This window comes from Pseudorca crassidens, chromosome 16 (assembly GCF_039906515.1).
Source record: "Pseudorca crassidens isolate mPseCra1 chromosome 16, mPseCra1.hap1, whole genome shotgun sequence".
Taxonomy (NCBI): domain Eukaryota; kingdom Metazoa; phylum Chordata; class Mammalia; order Artiodactyla; family Delphinidae; genus Pseudorca; species Pseudorca crassidens.
The window spans coordinates 82188451-82214053 of NC_090311.1; the positions used below are offsets into that span (position 1 = coordinate 82188451).

Here is a 25603-nt window from a genome sequence, read left to right on the forward strand (position 1 = left end):
GTTGAAAGTGTCTGGAACTTCCCAAAGCTTGTGGAACTTTAAAAAAAAAGGTCTTCAATTTTTTTTTGTTTTCAGTGCCAAAAATTGAGATCCAAGCCTAACAAATAATAAAGTTTTGGTGAAAACAGAGGGGTACTTTTCACTGCTGGCTGACTTTCTTAAGCGACTCGTACATTGACTCTGAAGGCATTGCCATTGTTCAAAATATGCTTTGAATTGAAGCAAGATTGGAAATGTTTTATTAGGTGAAAACACTGTAACTTTTATTTTTCAGGTTCACTTTGAAAGGCGGTGTTCGTTAGGGTGTATGTTCTGGCAGTTTTTAAGAGGGACTTTTTTAAAAAAAAATTTATATTTACTTTTGGCTGTGTTGGGTCTTCGTTTCTGTGCGAGGGCTTTCTCTAGTTGCGGCGAGCAGGGGGCCACTCTTCATCGTGGTACGTGGGCCTCTCACTATCGCGGCCTCTCTTGTTGCGGAGCACAGGCTCCAGACGCACAGGCTCAGTAGTTGTGGCTCACGGGCCTAGTTGCTCCACGGCATGTGGGATCTTCCTGGACCGGGGCTCGAACCCGTGTCCCCTGCATCGGCAGACGGATTCTTAACCACTGCACCACCAGGGAAGCCCAAGAGGGACTTTTTAAGAAGGTGTAGAAGATCCTAAATATGGCAGAAGCCCTAGGAAAAATCTCAGGAGCTGGAAATAACCTAGTGGAGTGGGCACCGGCCTAACGCCCTCTCTTTATCTGCAGGGAGCCGGGAAACCTAGCGGCTCTACCTCACCTCACCACCTGTGAGCTTCAGTGGCTCAGATGACTGAGCACTTGGCCCGACTCAGGAGCAGAGCCCCAGGCTAGTCAATTCTGGAAAAGCACGCAAATCCCTAGTATAAATTGCTTTCCTTGTTTTCGTTTCACCTCTTAAATACTTACAGAGCAGTTTTGTGACCACGGGGTGCTCTGGAACCACTCAGAGGTCTAGAGGCTACGAGCAACCTGCACGGTAAGGACTGATGATCACGCATAAGACTGTGCTTTTATCTCCCTGTTGGTGAGCCTCCTTCCAGCAAGGTTAGCAGCAGAGAGAAGTGACAATGGAAAACGGTTCTCCGTGGAAGACAAGGGTCGTCTGGCAGCAGCCACAGAGGGAGGAGCCCTGGCCTGGGTGTGCTGGGTAAGAGCTTCCTCGCGGTCTCTTCCATACTCACCGCCCTTCCCCCGTCGCAGAGCGTCTCCCCGGTCGTGGGCACATCGCGTGGATCGGTCCTGGTGCCACACGACACTCCCGCCTGCCCTTGCTCCCGGTGACCCGCTTAGGGAACTCGCGGTTCCCGTCCCCAAAACTCTTGGCCTTGTGGACCTAGCGCCCCTACTTTGCAAAGAGGGAAGCAGAGAGCACAGCTGTGTCCCACTGAACCGAGGCTGTTGCCTGCACGAGAAGACACCACCCCACAGGGGTGATTGAGCCTGACCAGCAAGAGCCGGTGGGGCTGCCGGCACCCAGGGGCCAGGGAGGGGTCTGTCTGCGCCCAGGTGGTCACCCATGTGTCTCTCGTACTCCCTGTCCCCAGTGTGGGTGGCAAACGCACAAGTGCCGGAACCCTGGACTGCAAAGGGTCCAGGGGCCCGCAGGAGATGAGGGTCTGAATCAGGTGCTGGGTGACGGCGGAGGGAGTCTAGGGTAAGGAGGAAAGGGCGCTAATGGTGAGTGGGCAGCGCCAGGCCCAGCGAGCCTTCCTCGGCCCAGCTCCCCTCTCTGGGACTCTGGAAGAGCTTCTCCCCAAACCTCAGGGAGGCACAGATGTGTGGCACAGGGGGGTGGACCAGTGGGCCCTGCGATGTCCCTCACAGATCCCCCATCGGGAATAAGGACGTGGTCCCTCTGCTGCTGAGAGTGCGGTCAGCGCTCTTCGGGGACTGCCCGCCCCCTTCCCGTGCTGGCAACAGGCAGTGATGATTGACCTGAGGGTATTATTTTTTCTTATTTTTAAATAATTTTTATTTATTTGGCTGCACGGGGTCTTAGTTGCGGCATGCAGACTCCTAGTTATGGCATGTATGTGGGATCTAGTTCCCTGACAAGGGATTGAACCAGGCTCCCCTGCATTGGGAGCGCAGAGTCCTAGCCACTGGGCCACCACGGAAGTCCTGATGTGAGGGGCTTGTCATCCCAGCTCTGGACGACTCCAGTTGAGGTGTGAGGCCCTCGCTGAGTCTCCCTTGGCCTGGTTCTGCTTCCTTCTCTTCGTGTTGATGTCAAGAGCTCTCTCTAAGGGACGTCCTGCCCTCCGCTCTCAGAGTTTGCAACTGCCCCCGACCCTGCTGAAGCACTTGGTGGTCTGGCAGGTGACTGAGCGCTGAGGCCAGGTCCTGGGCTGGGGGGGCACTGAGCTCTCTCTCAGGGGCGTCCTGCCCTCCGCTCTCAGAGTCTGCGACTGCCCGCAACCCTGCGGAAGCACTCGGTGGTCTGGCAGGTGACTGAGGGCTGAGGCCAGGTCCTGGGCTGGGGGGGGGCACTGGAGATGGCTGCTCCTGGGGAGCATAATTCGAGGGAAGTGAAGGCGGCACAGAGTTTGCAGTCAGACACCAAGCTCGGTCTGGGTGAAGGGGCCGGTCAGTCTCCTTCATGCTCCCAGGTCACTTAGGATGTTTCCCCCAAGTCTTACCTTCCACTGGAACCCATGATCGATTTTTCATATGTGAATTTATCTTTAACCATATGTTAACTGTTATCAATTTCCAGCCTTATTACCTCTTGCAAAAATGACTTCCATGGACTGCTTGAGATGGTACCTTATAGAAGAGAGTCAAATGTGATCCCTTCACGATTTCCCGGGCGCACGCCGCAGAAGCACATTGACCTTGGGGTCCCTCCACCCCGCCCCACAGTCTCTGCCCCATCCAGCTGGCACTTAGGCCGCTTTGGAGAGAGGCAGACCTTGCCGCTGAGCAGTAAGCACAGACCATACCTTGTCTTTCAGCTGTTGGCAGTGTCAAAAGAATTTATTTCAAATCTGCTTACGACTGCGGTAAAACTCAGGTTTTCCAAATGGCAATACACGAAGTTCAGCCAACCCCCAAGGACCAGAGACACAGTGTCTGCAATTCAAAAATACAAACGCTTGGGATACCAATACAAAACTTAGAAAAACGTTGCCTACCTCCCCCCCACTTCCCTCCTCCGTGTTTCCAGTGGAACGTGAACACCGACGGGACCAAGAGCTGCCGCCAAATGCCGACAGAAAGCGGGTGCGGTGGGGGAGGGGTGGGGGAGGGAGAGGGAGGGGTGGGGGAGGGAGAGGGCGGGGCAAACACAGACAGGAAGACGCAGGTTCTGTCGACAGCCGAAACAAGGACACAAAGCTTTCTGTTACTCTTAAAATTCCTTTGCCAACGTTAGACACACCTCTCTCATGCTTGATACAACAGCTTAGTGTGAAAGCAGCAATTCTACATCATGCATTTCACGTTTTCTGCTTTGTTCCCTCTGCACTTCCTGTTGGTGCTGAGCAACCCCGGGGTCTGGGCCGTCGGGCCACCAGGTGAGGAGTCGGAAAAGCCCTCCTCAGGCTGCAGCCTCCCCCAGGAAGCATCCGCCACGCTCCTGCGTCCACAGCCGCAAGCAGTCACTTTTCCACACCTGAAGCCTGTCTTAGACTCTCCTCAGAGGCTTCCTGAGGGCCTGGCCTGGGGACCAGCGCCCACCTTGCTGGCCCGAGAGTCCCCTGGGTCTCCCGGGACCCGGCCAGGCAGCCCCCGCCCTGTGGGAGCCGCGCCCTTTGAGAGAAAGCGTAGAGGTTTGCCTGGACTCTCAGCTCCCACCTCCTGACTCAAGTCGGCATGGTTCATCGCGAAAGCCAGGAGCCCCCCCTTGCCAGGTAGTGCAAGTGAGTCCCAGCCTGTGATGACAGCAGCCCCTCTGCCTAACCCGCCTTCCACACTTAGACACTGGTTTTCAAAGCCGCTCCCTCTGCTGAGATCTTTGGAAACAGAGGAGACACATCATCGGCTGGGGGACCCCTTAGATACCAGAACTAAGATAACCAAGGAGGCAGGAAGGCGGTCACTCTCCTTCCATGTTTCAAGGGGGTTTCTGCCTGCAGACGCCTTTGGGAACACTGACGCGTAGCCTGCTGACGGCTCTTCTGCTCTGACGGTGGGAACAGCTGCTGTGTTGCCCTCTTTGCTCCCGTGAAGCCGGTTTTGCCTCCTCACGGCCAGGCAGCTGTGTAGTCAGCACGTGCTCCTGGTCTCAAGAGGCTTGGATGGAAGACACTGGTCAGAGAAAGCTTGGGAAAGTCGCCGCACGTCCTCTGAATGTGAGCTGTTAGCCTGGACCTCCATAGATGAAACGCGCCGCTTTCTTCTCTAAGGAGCGTTATCCTGTGTTCCTCACAGCACACCAGGCGAGGTAGGTTAGTGTGGCCGCTCCCACGCTCAGGCGGGGAGACTGAGGCACGGAGACACTGAAGGGATTTGGCCGCACCGGTACCAGGTTCAAGGAGAGGCGTTTCTGGGGGCTGAGCCTGGTCTCCTGCCCCAAACCTGCTCTTCACTGTCTTACAGTCCATTTAAAGTTAGAGCCGTGGATCAAGGAACGTGACCACTGAATAGCTCCTGGCTCACTTGCAAAAGAAAAGCCGAGATTTCCCAGGATCCGCAGAGGCCTTGAATAGCTTTTTGATGATGCCTGATTAGATTTCTTTGACCAGCTGAAGGCCACACCCCTCCGAAGAAGTTCCTGTTGCTTCCAGTCAAAAGTGGAAGGCAAAAACACGGGTAAGGAGTTTTGCTTTCTAGGCATGGGGGTGGGTTGGGGACATTTGGGGAGTACAGAGTGAGACCTGACGGATTGGCTTCTGTGAGAGGCTCCCCTCCTTTTACCGACCTGCCCCATCTGGCAGGACACTGCAGACCTGGGAAAGCCTGCTCGTGGGTGCCAAGGTGAAGCCCGCAGCCTCGCGGTACAGGCTTTCCGGGGACCACAGCATGGACGCCTCACGCATCACTGTGCGTATGGACACGTGACAGACTGCCAGCATAACCCGGTGGTTCTCAGCCAGGGAGTCTGCAGACGCTTCTACCTGTCACAACTAATTTGGGGCGCTACTGGCATCTAGTGAGTCAGGGACGCTTCTCAACGTCCTGTAGTGCACAGGGCAGGATCCCACAACAGAGAAATATCCCTCCCGCTCTCGCCCACCGTGCCGAATGTCAGTAGTGCTGAGGCTGAGAACTCCTGGCATCGCCCAGGGTCTCGTGATAGTGTTTTTCAGCATTCACAGGCTGATAGTGTTTTTCAGCATTCACAGGCTGATAGTGTTTTTCAGCATTCACAGGCTGTATCCACCCTCCCGACCTCACAGCCAGCAGGCGCCCTGGGACCAGCGGCAGCTTCCTGTACAAGCGGCCTGCTCACCTGCTCTGAAACCCGCCTTCTCAGGGGACCAAGCCTTTCAGTTGCAACTAGAATTAAGGCTTAAAAGCAAATATCCCTGGAAGAAGTACACATAGATCCTGCATCCTGGTCCTTTCCTGAGAGTGCTCTGGTAGGCAGAGGGCAGGGGCACCAGAGACGGGGCAGTCCTGGGTGCTAAGAGCAAGGAGGATGGGCCTGTCCCCATGGCTCTCTGAACCCCTGTTCTGCCCAGGCTTGCGCTGTACGCATGACCCTCTCCAGTGTCGGTGGGCCACAGGGCGCCTGAGGTTGCTGTCGAAACTACAGATACGTACGTGTAGGGCTGAAGACTCAGCCTATAACTATCTACAGTTTTATAGTTTTTAGGTGAGTCCCTTTGTGGGTCAGGATGACTGATGCCCACTTTAATTGGAATCGTTATTTTCCCAAACAGGACAGAGGGGGAAGCCGGGCTGTGTGTAATGTCTTACCTTGCTTTGAATTAGGAGCTAGGATGCTATGCAGTGAAATGCTACTGGACAATTTTTAAAGAGATTAATTCTAAAAGGAGAGGCATACACTTGGACCAAACTGGCTCACTAGCAAAGAACAAACTGCAGAACTACGTTGCTTGGGGGGGGGGGGGGGGGCGTTATTTACAATATAATGGAACTTGACACTTTAAATTACTTTGAATTCCTTTCTCACCGAAACTGCTTGATAGACGAATACCAAGTTATCCGTCAGCCAGCCCGACCAAAGCATCATCTTGATATCGTTTTTTATGTACAAACATGTCACCGCATTGTAAAGGAACAGGGAATTCGATGGCAGATGAGAAGCCCGTGACCTGTCGCTTCTACTCTGAATCCCAGGCTTCTCGAGAGGGTGACCCAAGGCCATGAGTTGTTGACGAGTCCCTTGTTCAGTCTGCTGGTTCCTCAAGAACACGGGTGTGCCGCACGGACCTGCCTTCTCCCCGAGGTCCGTTCTGGTTCCTAGAAGGTGTTTTGTGCTGAGGACGGGAGAGGTGGCTGTAGGACAGCCTGACGCGGTCCCCAGTATCCGCCGTATTGCTTCTGGGCCCCTGGAGGAGTTGGGAAAGGCACGTGCTCACCGGCTCCCCACTCACAGCCCCTCTGTCCGCTGCGGCCGTAGGGAGAGAGTCCCGGTGGCTTCTCTCTGAGCCACAGGTCATGTTCTCCCTAAAGAGGCTTCCCTTCTCCCTTTCCCATCTCCCTCTGACCGAGGTGCTGGCTCTCCGAAGGCTGGTACTAAGTCCAGGCTGATGCCCAGGAGCTCCTCCCCGAAGACTCAGGGCCAGGGCCGCATGGTCACACGGCTTCCATGATCCTGGGAGCTCCCCAGCCTTTCACCCAGACTCCACCGAAAAGAGCCAATTCCACCGGCCCGGCCCACCTCGGGACCGACGAGCTCATCTTTCCCAAAAGACACATCCCAAAGCCGACGCCTCTGGCCCTGCCGGCCACGGCTCCCTTGGCCCCGGGAAGGCTATGCCTCCTCTGGTTCCTCCAACCTTCAGGAACCTTTCATACCCTCCAAGCCGAGGCTGCCGGGGCCGTGGCCCAGGAGTGAGACGGAAGGGCAGTGGAAGCGGAGACGGGGCAGGCGGCCGGGGCACCGGGCCGTGCGCATCACCTGCTGGGCTCCGGCCGGGGCTTCGGGGCGAGATGCGGGAGTGCCCTGGGAGCCACCCGCCGGACGACGAGGACGGGGCAAGACCTCGACTCCACCGAGCAGGTGGTTGCCAGGGCCTGGGCGGCGGGGGCTTGAACACAGCACCAGGCGGCTCCTGCAGACGCGGGGCAGCCGGCCTCGCAGGCCACCCCCCGTCTGGGAGCGGGAGCTTGAGGTAGGATTGTCGGATCTGCTGAATAGAGGGTAGGATTTGCACAGCACTGGCCGGGCTGACTCAGAAAGCAAGTGCAGCGTCTAAACTAGCAGGTAGAAGTGAGTGAACTGAGTAAACACAGTTGGTGCCGGTTTCCGGGCTAAGTTTTATAAAAATCCAATCCAGCAAATAGACAAGTTACCCCTCGACCTCAAAAAGAATGCTTGATAAAATATATTCTTTTAAAAAGGAGAGAGAACGGCGTACTACCAGTTGGTGATGGAGGCGGTGGAGGTCAAGGAAGAAGAGACCCGGGAGGAGGGGGAGGGGCTCCGGGGCCAGGACGGCGGCCGGCTCCGGGCTCAGACCCTGCAGCGGGCTGCGGACTCAAGGGAGAAGGTTGGTGTTCCCAGCAGGCAGGGGAGGGCTCACCCCAGAGCCCCGCCCTGGCCACGTGGACTCCGCACACCCGGGCTGGCGGGCAAGCAGGGAGACCAGGAACATGACGTCATCTGTTTCCTGCCTCCTGCAGAGTCCTGCCCGCCCCGTCAGGGCAGAGCCTCCCCTGCCATCGGGGCCACCTTTTGCTCTCATGATGCGTTCACGTTGACAGTAGATGGTCTCAAAGTGAAGGTGGACTGAGTATAAGAGACTTCCCCAGGGACTCCCATCTCATACGCTCATGAGTCTGAGAGCCTCCGAGCTCGGAAGAGTTAACAGGTTTGCAGCGAACGTCGTGGGACGCCAGCTCCCGAAAAAGCCATCACCAGGTGGAGACTCTTCACATAGTGATTCAGATTCCAGTGTTTTCTTTTGTGTTTAAGAACTGAGTGAATTGTAGCAGACTGGTGTGTGTGTGTGTGTGTGTGTAAGAGAGAGAGGTTGGTGGACTAATGAAGGACCTAAGGAAACTATTTTAAAAAGTTCTCAACAGTTCAACGAGAGCGGCAAAGATCATGATGAATGATTAACATCCCTCTCTATCCATCCTGGATTAGGTCTGCAAGTGGCATAACGTACTGAAGACTCCAGAACCGAAAAGCTAAAGGATAACAACGTTTCCTGGCAGAGATGGGAACCTGCACCCTTGGTTCTCTGAAGGAGCGGAGTCCAGCAAAGACTTGACACTGAGGCCACGAGATTCCCGAGCGCCTCCCGCCGCCTCCTGCTCTCAGGATTCACGTCTCAGAGCCTGCTCTCCTCTTGCCCCCCAAAAAGACAAGCTTCTAAATCGGAGGGCAGGAAACAAAATGAAACCCCGAACACTTCCTTGCTCCCTTGAGAAAGGTCCCTCTTCGTATTTGTAACGGCCGGTGGAACGAGGGGAAACACACTCCCGTGTTCACCACTGACTGGGGCCTCCGTGCGCACAGCCTGCAGATCGTTCTCCGTCCCCCAAAGAAAGCGGGTCTCTGAGATGCTCCGTGGCTGCTGGGCTGCACCCAGGATGTGGCTGTGCTGCCCTCAGGGTTATGTGAGTGCAGTGAGGGGCAGCCGTGCAGAGCAGGGCCTGGGAGGCTAGTTGCCCGGCAGCTTTGGCCGCCCCAGGTTGGTTGGCACTTCCAATCCCGTGTGCAGGGTGACCTGGAAAAGAAGATGCGGTGAGCGAGGGCGGGAGCTGCCGCCCGTGAACCCTGAGCTCAGACAGCTCAGCAGCTGTGCCGCCCTCTGCCCCGGGATCCCCACGGGCGGCAGCCCGCCTCCTCTGTGCTGTGGAGTCAGCTGTTTATCAGGCTCGTCCTCACTGACATCGGGCCCGGGAGTCTGCCCCAGGAGCTGGTCGTTGCCTCTTTCACGCCGCCCCCGCTGCCGGGAGCCCCAGCAAGGCTGATGCTCTCTTCCAGTCGGGGGACTGGGGCTCCGGGTTTACATGCGTTTCTGCTTTCTTTCCATGGCCCTCTTTCCTCTCCTACATCTGTTCTATGAACGCTGTGGAAGAACAGCCCATATTTCAGGCTGCCTCAAAGCCCTTTTGCAAGGACTGGAGGTACAAATCAATCAGTAGGTGACAGTATTCAGGGTCAGTGGGCACCGCGAAGCAGGCCTGCCCCCCACCCCATATACCTCCCGGGGGGAGGAGCAGTGTGCCGGGAACAAAGGCTGGCACCCTGCTCCACACTGCTCTCCAAGCTTCCCTCACCCCCTCACCGGGCTCCCATTTTGCCTCTGGGTGTGTCGGGCCTCCTGGGCCGGCGGTACCCCCGCAGCCCCCAGGACTGGGCCTGGCCCTGAGGGGCTGCCTGCTTCACGCAGGAGCCAGAGGGACAGGGAGGGTGAGAGGGAACCCTTAGGAGAGGTCCCGCCTCAGTTCGGTCTCTCCTCTCGGGGGAAAGCCACGTGGAGGCCCGGCACACCCCGGGCCATCGGGGCCCACGCCGGGCAAGGGCACCGACCTTCCTCTCTCCCAGAACATGGAAGCAGGACTTGCCTCCCTCCTTCACCCTCCCTGGCCCTCTCCACCCTGCCTGTCACCCGCCCCCTCCACACCCCGCCCCGAAGCCGCCACCTAGAGCCTCTGCTCCTTTCAAGCGGACAAGCAAGAAAACATCACGCCGGAGAGGAGCGTCTCCAGGGGATGCCCAGGTGGGCCGGTGGGTAAGTTCCCTGCCTGGACGGCACCGCGGGCGGCTTCTTTAGAGCCCCCTTTGCCCAGCGCACTTTGGAGGCCCACGGGCAGCGGGGCCGGGGCCGGGGGCAGCAGACGGGCCCTGGCCTGGAGGGTGCGCGGTACCTGCACGTTGCGGTTGAGGCTGAGGGCCGGCATGAAGACCCCGTCCACGTGGCTGAAGGCCGTAGGGCCCTGCTGCTGCCCGTTGATGAAGAAGGTCAGGGTGTGCTCGTTCAGGTCCAGTAGCACGCCCACGGTGGCCCCCTTGCACACGCCGCCTTCCGTCCTGGGAAGAGGAGCCCGGCACGTAGGTGAGGACGGGAGGATCCCCGAAAGGATGCTGTGGGTACCCTCGCCTAAAAACACAGCCCCCGCGGCGGGGCAGGGCGCTGGCCATCCCACGGTGACCCGCGGCGGGGCACAGGGCGTGCGTCGTGACGCTCCTGACACCTGCTGCGAGGCTCCATTTCGTGGTGGCTGGGATTCGCCTCCACCGGGCGGGGCCGGTCCTTAGGCGGGCAGCACCGGGGCGGGCGGGCCGAGGCCGTCGGACCGTCCCCTCCCTTGGCTGGGGCTGAGGTCGGCCGGCCTTGCCACTGGCTGCTCTGCTCGGATCACCAAACCATCCTTGTCCTTTCCTGACTGGGAATGAGCTGGTCAGCTGGAGGCTGATGGTGGGCTGGGAGCACGGGAAACGGCGAGCAGCGCTCGCTGGGAGTTTTCAGAGGGCAGGTTTCCCGGAGGGTGAGCCGGGCCCCCCAGGGCAGGAGCCCGCCGGTGGGGAAGGGAACTGGCAGCGGGCCTGTTGGTGCTGTTCAGATGCTGACCACCAGGTGGCGGTAATGACCCGCCCAAGCTGCAGCCTCCCCCGGGGTCCCCCGGCCCAGCCCCGACCGTTCCGCCCCGCCCCTGCCCCCCGGAACTGGAGCCGGCATCCTGAGTTAAACCCTGACACCGCCTCTAATGAGTCCTGTGACTTGAGCATCAACCTTACGCCCCAATCTCATAATCTGCAAAATGGCGATCACAGTCGCACTTTCCCAGGGCCCAGATGGAACCGTAGGAGCCAGGGGCTTCCCACAGCATGGGGCACAAAGAAAGCTCCGCACCTGCTCTCTCTTGTTACGCCCGTCCCAGTGTATCTGGGCGCCTGCGTGGCCTAAGCAAGTAGAGACGGAGCTGCTGGGCCCAGACTCGGCCCCTGCGCGGTCTGTGAGCAGGCCGTCCTTAGCGCCCGCGCAGGGCTGCCTCTGGAGAGACGGTCACTGCCAGTGAAAAGGCAGGTGGGAGGGTCCGATCGGCCTCCACCCCCCCCCAACCCCGCCCCGAGGATCCTCGGGCAAGTCCCTGCCCCAGACCAGGACCCCTGGGGCCATTTGCAGAGCTGCAGGTGGGCTCAGAGCACCGAGAGCCCCCAGAGCTGACCTTGCCCAGCGCTGGCGTGCAGGGAGGTCGGCCTCTCGGGGCCCCTCGCCTCTGCCGCTGGGGAGAAGGCCCTCAGCAGACTGGGAAGGAAACCCCACAGCAAGCAGGCAGCTCTGAGGGTCACAACCCTCCACTTGTGGGTTCCTTCGCCAGGGCAGCCCCAGAGGGCCTGTCCCCCCAGCATGGGAGTTTCCTGTGTCCAGCCTGGTGACACCACTGCCGGGGCCGGGCTCAGGGTGAGGCAGTGCTGGGGGTGCCCGGGACAGAGCCACCAGCAAGGAGCGCCCCAAGGGTGCCGCACCTCCCGCCGGGCTGATTCACAGCCCTGCTGGGCTGACGGGTGTGGAGGAAAGCAGAGGGGAGGGGCGGCGGAACCCAGGCGCGGGGCTCGCCGAGCGGCCTGCACACCCGCTGGCTCTGCTGTGCTCTAGACTCTGTCCGATCCCGCCTCTGCGCTGCGGGCCAGCGCTCGCTTCTCCCTGGAAGCTGGACGCCAAAGTGGCCGAAAACACCGCCTGCCATTCCCGACCCTGGAACGTGGGAACAGCAGGAGGGCTCTCATCCCTAAGCCCCGCGACAGGGAGGCCGGGCGCTCACGCACCTGTTGGTGTGGGAGCTGCAGTGCATGAACCAGCTGCGGTTGCTGTCCACGTACATGGCCCAGGCCTTGTCGTCCTTGCCCAGCATCATGTCCTTGCCCACGCTGGCCCTGGCCACCCCGAAGGCGGGGTCCGGGTGGTTGTCGTAGCGGTCCACGTGCAGCTCCCAGTAATGCACGCCCTTGGAGAAGGCCGCCGTGCCCAGCACCACCCGGTCATCGTAGCTGCTGCAGGTGGCCGTCTGGTTGTCGTTGGATAAAATGATGTCCCGGTGCCCAGAGTTGGGGTCAAACGTGAACCAGGCCACTGCAAAGGAAGGGGCAAGAGGCGCAGGGTGAGTGGCAGCCTGTGACCTGGGCTCGGAGACAGAGACCCACTGGCATCTCAGGAAGCGGGCACCCGGTGTCGAATGTTCTTCCCTGTGCGATTCACACACACACACACACACACACACTCACGTTCCCTCCTCTGTGTTCATCCAATATCCCAATCCCATGAACCCAACCTTGCCAAGGAACACAGACAGTCAGGCCCCCAGTCTAAATGCTTTCGTGGAATCTTGGTTTCTAAGCCCCTTCTGCACGCTTCGGGCACTGTTATGAGTGAGGGGGAGTAGATATCCAGACCCCACCTCGTGGGAGGGGGATTTGAGACGCAGAGAGGTGAAGTGAGGTCACCAAAGCCCCAGAGCTCCAGGCTCTGCTTCACAGCCCGCTGGCAGGCGAGGGCCCCCGTGGGCACACAGCTGGTGAACCCATCTTGGGGGGGAAAGCATCATCTGCTCCTGTCCCTGGGAGACAGTCCAGGCTGTCACGTGTTCCCCAGAGGACATGCTGGGATAAACAATGACACTAAACACAGGGCTGGCACCGTCCTGGGACCCCTACATCATCGCTCGACGCTAAGGACTCAGATGATCAAAATCCCGCAGAAAGCCGACGTGCTCTTGTTGCCTGAAACCTGAAAGGATGAAGCGCGGTGGGCATGCCTCAGATCTGAGCTCTCGCGCTGGGTATTCGAGGGGTAGGTTCCTCCCTGGCAGCCGCGTGCCTTCTCTTCTCTGGGACCGTCCTACCCGCTCTCGGCCCCTCGGAAGTGGGAGTTTAGCCTCCCTGTGCCTCTCAACTCCTAGCTTCCCTTCCCAGCTCCAGCAAATGGGGTGAAGGAGTGTCTCTTTCCTTCGTGGCTGGGGGGCAGGGAGGTGAGGCACATGGAGCCAAGTGAGCGGAGCAGGGGCGGGGCTGGAAGAGACAGACTCGCCTGTTTCCGCCACTCCCTCACGCTCCCTCATGAGCAGCTCACAGATTTCCCTTGTCTGTCTGCCCGTCTGTGTGGGTTGGGCCTGAATCTGTTTCCCCCGAGACACCCCAGGGCTCACCGTCGGACGTCTGCAGGACGACGGTCTTACTGTAGGGCCCGACGCCAGAGGAGTTGAAAGCCTTGACCCTGGCATTGTAGGTGCTGTTGAAGTGAAGGCCGTCAATGGTGCACAGGGTCTCCTTGCCGACGTACACCTCCTGGAAGAGACCCAGACGGCTCGTCAGGCGCCTCCGTTATGTGGAAAATTTCTCTTAGCTGCACGGTGACATCAGAGTGCTAGCATCCCCGAAGAGTTATTAATAAGGAGATTTTGGACACGTGGTGGCCGAGTCTCAGGCCACGTCCAAGTTGGACACAAACTCTTCCTATTGGCTGATGGGCCCTCTCCTGCGAAGGTATGAGGTGCGGTAGCCGGGATGCTGCCCGAGACCATCCTGCCTCCGCAGAGGAGAGGCCGGACGGACAGGACTCCGGAGCCCGGGAGTGGGGCTGCTGAAAACCCCACTTCCTTCTCGATTGGAGTAAGAGGGGATTATTGGTTTCCAGTGGGAAATTAAGTTAGAAAAAACATGGGCTAAGCATCTAAATAAAACAAAAGATATTTGAAAGGGAAGGGTCATCACACATGATGGGAAAAAGCAGATGGAGGAAGGGCGTGGCCAGGCGCAGGTGGTTCAAGTTGATTTGGCCATTTCTGGAGTAAGACGGGCACTCCACCTCCTTCCCCGCTTCTCCCACTGCTGAGGCTGCCACCTTCCTCCTCCTTTTGGGACTCCTGGAGCTGCTTTTTTCCTGGCCTCCCCAGAGGGTGGGACATTTCTGCATCGGCTCCCAAAGGTCCTTTTCTAGAACATTTACTTTGTTTCCCGTTTACTTCACACTTACTCTGTCCTATTAACTTCCCCCAAATGCATAGCCTTACACCTCACCTATGGCATTACATCAGCTTAGTCTAAAACGTCTGCTTGATTACTTGGGGTGTTTCTCTTCATTTGTTTTTCCAAGTTACTGATAATAGTAGCTGTGTGCCAGGCGCTGTATAAGGCATCTTTTCAAAAAATGTTTATTTATTTATGTTATTATTATTTTGGCTGCAGCAGGGTCTTAGTTGCGGCACGCAGGATCTTCATTGCGGCCTGCGGACTTCTTAGTTGCGGCATGCATGCAGGATCTAAGGATGGAACCCGGGACCCCTGCACTGGGAGCACGGAGTCTTACCCGCTGGACCGCCAGGAAAGTCCCTGTATAAGACATCTTAATCCTCATACAACCCTGGGACATTGCTATTATTTTCATTATTTTATTCACAAGGATACTCAGAGAAGGTAGGCAACTTGCCCAAGATCACAGTTAATCCGTTTAGAAGCCAGCGTTCAAATCCAGGTCTGTCTGCATGTAGCGTCCACGCTTTTCCCACCATAACACGTGGTTTCTCATAAATTCTAGCCCTCGGGTGGAGCTTTTGTTAGTGGTCATGCTTCAAAGGGGAGAAGCCATCTTCAGTTCAGCCCTGTGGACTGCTTCTTTTATTTTTATTTTTAAAGATTTATTTATTTATTTTATATTTAGTTTTGGCTGCATTGGGTCTTCGTTGCAGCGCGCGGGCTTTCTCTAGTTGTGGCGAGTGGGGGCTACTCTTCGTTGCGGTGCGCGGGCTTCTCATTGCAGTGGCTTCTCTTATTGTGGGGCACAGGCTCTAGGTGTGCGGACTTCAGTTGTTGTGGCACGCGGGCTCAGGAGTGTGGCTCGCGGGCTCTAGACGGCTTAGTTGCTCCACAGCATGTGGGATCTTCCCATTGGCAGGCGGATCCTTAACCACTGCACCACCAGGGAAGTCCTGGCTGCTTCTTTTAATATCTCAAACAGTCTCCTCTTTCTTCCCGTTTCGAAACCATAAGCTCTCCTCCCGGTTTCTGGTTAGTCAGGGAGCTCTGTCAGTTCCTAGCTCATTTGCACGACTGGAACGGCTGAGGTTCTGGACCCGGTGTATGACCCACTATTCCTGGCCAAAGCAACCTCAGCTTCTCACTAAAGAGCCCATATCCCCAGGGACTCAATTATTCCCAAGGGAGTACTGCAGTGATTTCCCCAACTCTGAAATTCTTGAAATAAGACAAGACAAGACATAGGCATCGATCCAGTTGAGGGAAACAAAGAGAATATTGACCGTTGGCAAGAGACGTTGAATGGGTGCCACTTCCCAGGAGAAGAAGTGTGAGAATTGTTATGACTGCGCTGGTTTGTTAGAACGAGTCTTTATTTAGTCTCTCGGGGACAGAAAGGTGGAGCTCTCAGCAGACCCCGAGTTTGTACGCCCTGGTGTTCCTGTCAGCACAACGACTGGATGGGAGCCTGAACTTCACTGTGTGCCGTCTCGCGGTAGAGATGTGTTAGGGCGCTGGCTTGGGGTGGGGAGCCGTCCAGGTTTGCTACCACGGGCCGAGACTAGAAGACGCACTTGTGACTCGCTAAGCGTATTTACTGTCCACACAGATTTCATCATTTGGGACATGAACGTAGACGGTCACCCCAACCCAACAAATATTTCTCAGGTGTCTTCCCACCTTGCCAGGTGAACTAATCACTGAACTGGGCAAGGCAGGTGTGAAGGAACCTCGAGGGGGTGGGGAGAGGCTTCGGGGTGCTGGGTGGGAGGGTGCTGACCAGATACCAGTGCGCTGCTGGGCCGACTGGGAAGTGGGTACCGCGGGGGACACCTTTTCGGAGCTCTACCTCGGCCTCCAACCTGTGTCAGTCTTCACAGAAAAACCATCCAGAACTTTCTGTGGCCGCCGCCTCTGCCTGCCCAGACCCAGCCCTCGGTAGAGAAGCCCCACATCCCATGAGCCCGGGCCCACTTGCTCTGCGTCCTGGGGGCCGATGCCCTCGCTGGTGGCATCAGAGCTAAGGGCAGCCCCCTGGGCTGGTGCAGAGGCTGGGACAGCGCAAGTTCCCCCCGGCAAGCAGCGGGGCCTCACCCGGAACTGGCCCCCGTCTCCGTCGTCCAGCTCCAGGATGTAGCCGTCCACGGTGCTGTGGGTGAAGGGCGGCGTCCTCCAGGCCAGCGTGACGCTGTTGTTCCGGGTGCAGCACTTCTCCAGCTGCAGCAGGGGCACGGGCGGCACTGTGACGGGGACAGGTGGGCTTTAGTGCACAAACCCCTGCAGGGCACAGGGAGGCCGCGTGGACCCGGCCGCACCCCAGGAGGAAAGGTGGCCACCCTGCGTCCCTCCTGGCTGCTCGTGGGCGCAGCTCAGTGTGCTTCTCAACCCTGGACGGGGGTCCTGGGATCTGGGGCAGGGAGAGGCCTGGCAGGTGCCTCCACCCCTCTGGGTCTGGAGCCCTGAGGAAGAGCTGCCCCTTGCCCACCTGCCCACTAAGAACCACTGGTTTTGGCTCGGCCCCATGAGCAGCTGGTGAGGACTTGCAGCCCGGCCTCTGCGGACCCTCTGCACAGGGCGGCAAGCAGCTCACACCTGGGGCCCGGAAGATGCTCTCGGGGGCGGGAAGGGCAAAGTGCAAAGACCCACTGAGACCTTTGTCTGGAAGCGTTTTAAAGGCCCAGGGAACTAGATTCCGGAAGGAGAGGCCATCTTACAGTATCAGGCAGTCAACCCGTGGAATTAGGGATTTGAGTCAAGGGTATCGTAAGTTCGATTAAGGTGAGATTGGGAGGTGCAAACTGAGTATGGGAGAAAGCACAGAGATGCACAAGAGACTGGGTGTCTCTGCGTTAAAAATGGCCGTGCATTTTGAAGTAAGGATTTTCCTGAGTTCACAGATTCTGTAGGTGTGGCACTCAGCCCTTGGATATATGGGTCTAAAAAAACCAAAGAGCTTCATTCCCCCTCCTGAATGCACCCTTAACGTCTCTGGAGAGGCAGGGGGACGTCACTTGCTAATTTTGTAACCTGGGGAAAGCTATGCAAACTTTGCTTAACCCTTAGCTCGTGTCCCCCGTGGGTCTCTGAACTCACCGCTACGACCCACCACCTTCTCCCGTCTGCTCTCACCTCTGACCTTCTCGCTCTTCTTGGAACACAGAACACTTATACCTGCCTCGGGGCCTTTGCACTCACCACCCCTCGGCCTTCTGGAATGTTCTTCCCTTACATCTCTTTCCTCCTCACCTCAAAATACCTCCCCCCCCACACCCATGTCTACTAATGCCCCCTTCTCAAAAGGCACCTTGTTTGTCCCACCTGCCACTATCAGTTTACATTACACTACCTGTTGTACTGAATTATCGACGTGTTGTCTATTTCTTTCTCTGACTATCAGCTCCGTCTAGTGAGGGAGTCTGTACACTTGCTCACAGCTGTGTGCTGAGCACCTGGGATGGTGCCCGGCACGTGGTAGACACTCAACAGGTGTCTCTGAATGAACAAATGATCCTCTTTCACAAACGGGAAAAGTTTGGCCCAGGCTGGGTGCTACCCACAGAGGTCACCCAGCTTGAGGGTCGCTGAGCTGGGATCTGAACCCAGGTCTGTGACTCAGGCGTCCCTCCCTCCCACTCTGGGTCACACCAGTGTCCCAAGTCTTCTGAGGGCACTAAGCTGCGCTGCAGAGTGGATGCCTCTTCCAGAAGCAGCATCACCTGAACTGGGCCAACCACGGCTCACCCCTACATTTCATCTGAATGAAGTCCAGCTGGTGGATGGCCTGCAGCAGTGGCCCACTGTCCAAGGTCAGTTCAAACTCTGCAGACACCTTCGGCTCCAGGGCACCTTTGACCCACTGCTCTTGAGACACCTGGACACGCTTGATCAGGGCGTCCGAGATCTTAAAGGAAGCACAGAGTTTAGGGTTTCCACGTGCAAAGGGAAAATAGCGTAGCAGGGGGTAAGGAAGGGACAGGGACTTTGTGGGCGCAGGGGTCTGCGGTGGTTAAGCACGCCCACTCACGCCCTGGCAGAGATCATCTTTTAACAGCTTAGTCATGTTAAACGTAAAGAAGCACTTGCTGTTTCAGGCTAAACCCTTTTGCGAAGCAAATGATACTTTTTAAAAGAATTCTTTTACTTTATTTATTTATTTTGGCCGCACTGCGCGTCATGCGTGGTCATTCCCAACCAGGGATCAAAACCACGCCCCCTGCAGTGGAAGCGCGGAGTTCTAACCAGCAGACCGCTAGGGAAGTCCAGTACTTTTTTTTTTTTTTTTTTGCGGTACGCGGGCCCCTCACTGCTGTGGCCTCTCTCGTTGCGGAGCACAGGCTCCGGACGCGCAGGCTCAGCGGCCATGGCTCATGGGCCCAGCCGCTCCGCGGCATGTGGGATCTTCCCGGACTGGGGCACGAACCCGCGTCCCCTGCATTGGCAGGCGGACTCCCAACCACTGCGCCACCAGGGAAGCCCAGTACTTTTAAAATATACAAAAACAGTCTTCACTCTCCCTCTTTTGCTAGATCCAGCACTTTGCAAATTGAAACATACTAGTGGTTTGTCCCAGGGTCTGAAAGCAACTCGTTCATCCCCAGGAGCGTGAAGCTCCCTCCCTCCCACTGTGTTTCCTCCACGTTGTGCTGCAGCTTCTGCTCCAGACTCTCACTGCATCAAACCCACAGCTCTGTTCTCCTCTGCTGGCAAGTCCTGCTCATTCAGACATTTGCACGTGTCCCTGTAGAGCCATGACTCCATGCACCCTTGCTGGGGACCAGTCCAGGAGATTCATCATGTTCCCCAGAGACGGAGGACAGAGCTTCTGTCTGAATCACACACATGATCCCAAGAGGTGTTCGTGACCCCGAGTCAGACTGGCTGCTGGAAGGATGCCCAGCAAGGCTGCACTGGCTTTGCAGGCAGTGGTCACGTGCCCAGACCTGCAGGACTCCGCACCCTGAGGGAACGGGTCATGTGGATTCTTCTGACTCACTTCGTCCTGTGCAATCTTTCCAGCTTGACTGGCAAAGACTGTCTTTTCTCATCTGTGGGGAAAATGTTGAACTGGGGTTTCAAGTCGAGGCACGAAAGCACGGCATTTCAGCCCTAGGGATTATGATGTTTGATCTCCTCATTTAAGGATGACACAGAGCCAGGGTCACAGCTAGTGAGACGCAGAGCTAAGAAGAGAACCTAGGTCTTCTGGAATCGCTGAGCACAGGAGATTCTGCTCAACTCCAAGCTGCTGGGAGGGACCTTCCTAGAACCTCGGCTAGTCTGGGGCATGGCAGTGGATTTGGAGGAACAATGCCCAGCCCGCTCACCTGCAGAAACCCGGACGGGTCGTTCTCCTTGATCACCTCCAGGCAGTACTCCATCAGCCCCGTGGACTGGCGCAGCTTCAGCGTGCAGTGATTGATCTGGTCCCAAACCATCTGCCACGAGAAGTATCCCTAGTAACTGTCTCATTGAGGAACAGCAGCCCGGCTGCAGCGGCAAGCGGCATGGGTCCCGGCTGCCTTGCACCCTCTCCTGCTGCTGCTGTGTTCCTGAGCTCCACGTGCCCTCGTTACGTGGGCGGTAAATGGACCCGCTTCCCAACAAGCAGGGTCGCCACACCCCACAGAGCAACCTTCCTGAACTCTGGCTAGAGAAGCAGAGAACGTGCACCCCCTGAAACCCTCCTAGTGACCGGTGCCCCAGTCTCACGCGTTGGGTGGAAACTCAAGGGGCTCGGCTGCTTTGCATGTAAACCATGGCTCATCCCCAACACACACTCCTTCTTTCCTTGAAAGTAACATTTCCTGATTCAGTTGGGAAATGTCTGTAGAATAGGTCGAGCCCAGACAATGAGGTGAGTAGTTTCTGTCAAGGCAGGGTGTTCACGGGGCACCTGCCTGGGCCGGGGACCCGGTGCCGAGTGGGGGGAAGCCTCCCCCTGCCGCGGTGGCCACTGGCTGTGGTGTCCCTGCTGACCACTGCGAGCACCAGACATCAGAAAGCCCGAAGAAGGGGGAGAGCCGGAGCCTTGTCACCCGCCGTGGCCACCTCTGCTCTGCAAGATGAGAACAGGCAGTGTCCCTTCGACAGAAGACAGGGGCCGGGAGAAGATGGGAGAGAGTGGCCTTCTGACTGAAAACAGCAGGATTCAGGCATCTCCCTCCAGCTTTGGAGGGAGAGCAGGGGTGCTGATTGCTTCAGGGAAAGTGACAACGAGTGTAAGTAGGTCCCAGGCCAACTTGCTCAGCCCTTCCTCTCCCCATTCATTCATTCATTCGTTCGTTCATTCATTCATTCGTTCGTTCGTTGGTTCATTCATTTATTCGTTCGCTCGTTCGTTCATTCATTAATTCGTTCATTCGTTCATTCATTCATTCATTCGTTCATTCCTTCATTCGTTCATTCGTTCGTTCGTTCATTCACTCATTCATTCGTTTGTTCACTCAACTAACACTGACCCAGAGCCTACACTGCGTGCTCCCCCGAGCTCGGCTCGGAGGCCATGATGGGACCGAGGGCATCGGCCGCCCGGGGACCCACCTTCAGCTTGTTCTCCCTCTCTTTGGTAATCTTGGTAAGCAGCTTGGCTTTCTGCCGGGTTAGAGCATCAACCAGCGCGTCACACTGAGCCACCAGGCAGGCCTCGTGGTCCAGGCCGTTCTCCTGTGGGATGCACAGAGCTTTAGGGAGAAGACACTCGGAAACGTGGCCAGCACGAGAGACACAGGGGCACACCAGCAAGCTCGTCCCGGGGTGAGCTGTCCCGTTACTGAACTGGAAACAGTGCACGTGTGAGTCTCAGCACATCTATAGGATGGAGGGAATATTCAGTCATCCAAACCATGAGGGTTTGTGAGGGTTTTCAATGCCACGGGAAAAGCTCGTGGGAGAGACCGAAGAAGAAGAGCAGCTGCAAGCATGTGCAGCGTAACCGCACACTGCACGTGCGTGTGTGTGTGTAAAGCAGTGGGGCAACGTGTCAAAACGGCGAGGGCGTCACCTCAGGGGCTGAGATATTGGTGAACTTTTCTTACTTCTGTCTGTTATTCTCTACTTTTCAAAATTTCTATAACATACTTTTGCTTTCTCTAATCAGAAAACCGTAAAACAAACAAAACCCACTGTTCTTGCTGTAGGATCTGACTCTCTCAGTTTAAAAAAGAAAAAAAAAAAAAACTTTCAACATCACTCAGGTCAGCCTGGATTCAGACCCCGTGTCATGGGCTGGTGGTGTTCTCTCCCACCCCTGCCCCAAGTGCCTATTTGAAGTCCTAACCCCCAGGACCTCAGAATGGGGCTGTGTTTGGAGACAGGGCCTTGAAAGAAGTAAGTTAAATGAGGTCATCAGGCTGGGCCCTGATCCAGTCTGACTGGCGTCCTTACAAGAGGAGATCAGGACACAGACACACACAGAGGGAGGACGGTGTGAGGACACAGGGAGAAGATGGCCATCTGTACACCAAGGAGAGAGGCCCTGGGAGGAGCCATCCCTGCTGACACCTTGATCTTGGACTTCCAGCCTCCAGAACTATGAGAAAATAAGTTACTGTTGTTGAAGCCACTCAATCGATGGTTACAGCTGCCCCACCAAACGGATACCTCCGGTGTCCCTGAAACATCAGAACCAGGACAGGAAACGCCTGGCAGCGGAATTCTGTGCTTTCACTTATTAGGAGGCATGGTTTTTATTGGCTGCTTAGGAATTCAGTGCCCTCAGTCCCTTTTCCCATCCAGACACCGGAATGCTCTACGGTTCGTGATCTGTGGGAAAGTTCCCCCACGCGTGCATTTATTTATACGCTGTCTCCCCGACAGAGCTCCTGGGGACAGAGGCTGTGCCTTCCTGGTCTGCGTCGGGCTTGCGTGTGGCACAGCATGGGTGCTCAGTAAACACCTCTGTTTAGTGAACGATGCTTTTGTATTTTGGCGCATTGGTACAAAAGCACCGTATACAGATACCGCCCAGGGCTGCGTGGCCACGCAGAGTGCTGCATTAGTTCTGCCCAGGTCTCGTTCTAGGCCTCTCTGAGTTCCTGCAAAATCCCTTTCCTATCAGACGCCACAGGGGTGTCAGTGGATTGAGCGCGTGGTGTCCGCAGCATCTGAGGCGTGCAGTGGGACAATTAGGCCTCGTGTGCAGCACTGAAAAGCGCCTGCCACGGGACCTTTCCTCTCCTCCGCTAAGCTTCGCGTACCTCCTGCAGGGACTCCCCTCCCAGCCGGAGCTATGCTCACCTGGATCTGCTGCAGAATGTTCTTCAGCTGAACTAGAAACTCCTTGGCTTCTTTTGCCTTATCGGAAACTCCATTTAAGGCCTGAGACAGTTGGGCCTAAAAGATATCACAGGTTGAAAAGGAAAATTAGGTGTTAAAGGCACTTGGTCTGCACTTCATCATGAAGGCTTGTGTTTATAAGAGGGTAGAACCCAGGAACCGTCCTCACTTACGAAGGGACCGCTATTGACTCCCGGACTCTATCGCATGTGTTTATTTATCCAGCGATCGTTGATAAAGTGTTGGTTGACCAACACTCTTCTGTCTGGACCCCAAAAGCTGGGTAGAAGAAAGGAGCATTCAGCTAATTGGTTCAGGCTGACAGGACCCAGGACAAGAAGGCAAGTAGAGCCTTGACTGGGTCTGGCCCCCTCCCCACTGTAGCAGTTGTGCCCCCCCATCAGTAGGAACTCAGACGCCTATGTGAGGGAACCCCAGGTCCCAGGCCACGCTCTGCCCACCCCACCCCTGCACAGGCGCCTTTTGGCCTGAGCGGGATGGGCGGGGAAAGGAACTGGAAGTGAGCCTGAGCCATATGGACTGGGGGTCCCAAGACATCACGTGGAAGGGGCTGATGGTGGCCTCCTCCTTAGCGCTAGGGACTCCTTACCCTGCCCAGTTGTTAGCCTCAGGCTTCCTTTGAATGAAACACATACACACACCATCGAATTTGTCTTCAAAATCTTGCTATTGAATAGACTGGTGCCCTTGATTTTTAACACGACTCATGTTTCAGAGTAAAAAGCTGAGGGCAGAGCAAAAATGGGGCCAGAAAGGCTGGGTCATACCTGCTCTCCACGTTCTTTTCTTTTTTTAAAAAATTAGAGTATAATAGCTTTACAATGTTGTTTCTGCTGTACAATGAAGTGAATCAGCTGTATGTATACATATATCCCCTCCCTCAGGGACTTCCCTCCCTCCCACCCCGCATCCCACCCGTCTGGGTCATCACAGAGCACAGAGCTGAGCTCCCTGAGCTATACAGCAGGTTCCCACTAGCTATCTGTTTTACACATGGTAGTGTATTTATGTCAAACCTAATCTCCCAATTCGTCCCACCCTCCCCTTCCCCCGGCTGTGTCCACATGTCCGTTCACTATGTCTGCATTTCTATTCCTGCCCTGCAAATAGGTTCATCTGTACCATTTTTCCAGATTCCACATATATGCGTTAATATACAATATTTGTTTTTCTCTTTCTGACTTACCTCACGCTGTATGACAGACTCTAGGTCCATCGACATCTCTACAAATGACCCCATTTTGTTCCTTTTCATGGCTGAGTAATATTCCATTAGGTCTCTGCTCAGATATGATCTGTCAGCGGGGCCTCTTCCTTTGCCCTGCTTTATTCTTCATAATGTTCATCACCACCCAACACAGGTTTGCTTCCTGTCTGTCTCTCCTCCCGAAAATGTAGGCTCCCCAGAACAGGGACCTTGCCTGGTTGCTCACATACAGAAAGAGCACCGTGCCCATGGCAGCATGAAACAAATATTGGTTGAATGACTGAATCAATGAATGTGATTCTTTGGACCATATCCATGGTTTTCCAAGTGTGGTTCTCAGACTGACAGCATCAGCATCATCCAGGAATTTGTTAGAAACGCAAATTCTCCAGCCTCACCCCTGTCTTACTGATCAGAAACTGGGGGTGAAACCCAGGAATCTGTCTTTTAACAAGTTCTCCAGGGGTTTCTGATGCAGTTTGCGATCCGCTGGATGGTACAAACATAGCCACGGAGTGGATGAGGAGACACAGGGAGAAGGAAGGGGCCTCAGACCAGGGTCACCAACGTTCAAGGTGAGGTCAAGGTGAGGTCTGGGCTCTGTCCTGCTGGGAGACAGCTGGGAGCCTCAGGTGTGGCTCAGCAGAAAGGCGGCTTCCGGAGAAGCTCTTCCTTCTTCCACTGGCTTCCCCATGCCCCCCACCTCAGCTGGTGTAGGCCCCTCCCTCCACGGGCACCCGGCGTGGACCACTTTCTACTGCAATTATCCACGCAGGAAGAATATCCAGTCGACCTTACAGGAACAGCAGCGTGTTCTGTGTCTGCTCTAATCCAGCTGCCACCAGCATGGGTGGCTCTGAGCACTTGAAGGTGGCTAATGTAACTGAGGGACTGGATTTAAATTTTATTTAAAGTTTTCAGCCACCACGTTTGGCCAGTGGCTGCTGTTCTGGGCAGCACAGATCTTCTTTTAATTTTAATTTTTTTTTTTTTTGCGGTACGCGGGCCTCTCACTGCTGTGGCCTCTCCTGTTGCGGAGCACAGGCTCCGGACGCGCAGGCTCAGCGGCCATGGCTCACGGGCCCAGCCGCTCCGCGGCATGTGGGATCTTCTCGGACCGGGGCATGAACCCGCGTCCCCTGCATCGGCAGGCAGACTCTCAACTACTGTGCCACCAGGGAAGCCCTAATTTTTATTTTTAATATTATTTGGCTGCGTTCGGTCTTAGTTGCAGCGCATGGGCTCAGTTGCCCCGTGGCGTGTGGGATCTTAGTTCCCTGACCAGGGATCGAACCCCCGTCCCCTGCACTGGGAGGCAGATTCTCAACCACTGGACCACCAGGGAAGTCCCTGGGTAGCACAGATCTTTGCACCCGTCCTTAGAGGGGTCCAGGTCCTCGGGCAGCTCAGCCTGTCCCTGATAACCGTGCCCAGCAGGAGCCGGAGAGGCCGGCATCCCTCAGGCCCATCATCAGTGCCCAGAAAAGAGGGGCACCTCCCTCCCCACCACAGTCACCCAGAGCAGAGGGCCCACTGAGGCTGCACCCCTTCCCTCCCCACGGAGGGACCGATTCCCAGGAACCTATACAATCCTTCACGGCGGGGACTTTGTTTTTTGTCTTTGTCTTTCTAGCCAGGCACTGGCACAAAGCAGGGGCTCAAAAACTGCTCACTGGCTGAATACAAAGCAAAGCAATTGCTCCACTAGAAGCGGATGCTAAGCTAAGACAGGTCCCTGCAGATCCATCGCCACGGCGACCACCTTTTCCGGCGAGACGCTGCATTAGTGAGAGTCCCCTTCCCTTCACCCGGGGAACTGGAGCCAGCGGGGCTCTGTCCCCGCCAGCCCTGGCCTCCCCGCGGCCCGTCCCACCCCAGGGCCTGTGGACCTGCTTCCTGCTTGGCAAGTAGACCCAGGACCTTGGCAAGGAGCCCAGAACAGAGTGATCTTTGAAGGCCTCCAGGGACCTTAGGCAAACGCCCATCTGAAAGGGGAATGATCTCACAGCTCAGTAGAC

General features: G+C 56.4%; 1 protein-coding gene across 2 annotated transcripts in view; it reads right to left on the minus strand.

The window, feature by feature from the left end:
- Positions 1-2979: 2979 nt before the first annotated feature.
- The window catches only part of TRIM67 (tripartite motif containing 67), a 52791-nt gene continuing 30167 nt past the window's right edge, over positions 2980-25603 (minus strand). Inside the window, exons 2-10 of one of the 2 annotated variants that reach the window (XM_067711104.1) lie at positions 22319-22414; positions 20624-20746; positions 19408-19518; positions 17825-17984; positions 16178-16323; positions 13258-13396; positions 11882-12185; positions 9979-10141; positions 2980-8831 (exon numbers count right to left, since the gene is read on the minus strand). In XM_067711104.1, coding sequence (XP_067567205.1) covers positions 8766-8831; positions 9979-10141; positions 11882-12185; positions 13258-13396; positions 16178-16323; positions 17825-17984; positions 19408-19518; positions 20624-20746; positions 22319-22414 — 1308 coding nt within the window. In that variant the 3' untranslated portion in view covers positions 2980-8765. The remainder of the gene's footprint in view (positions 8832-9978; positions 10142-11881; positions 12186-13257; positions 13397-16177; positions 16324-17824; positions 17985-19407; positions 19519-20623; positions 20747-22318; positions 22415-25603) is intronic. The other variant, XM_067711103.1, reaches the window with a different exon arrangement.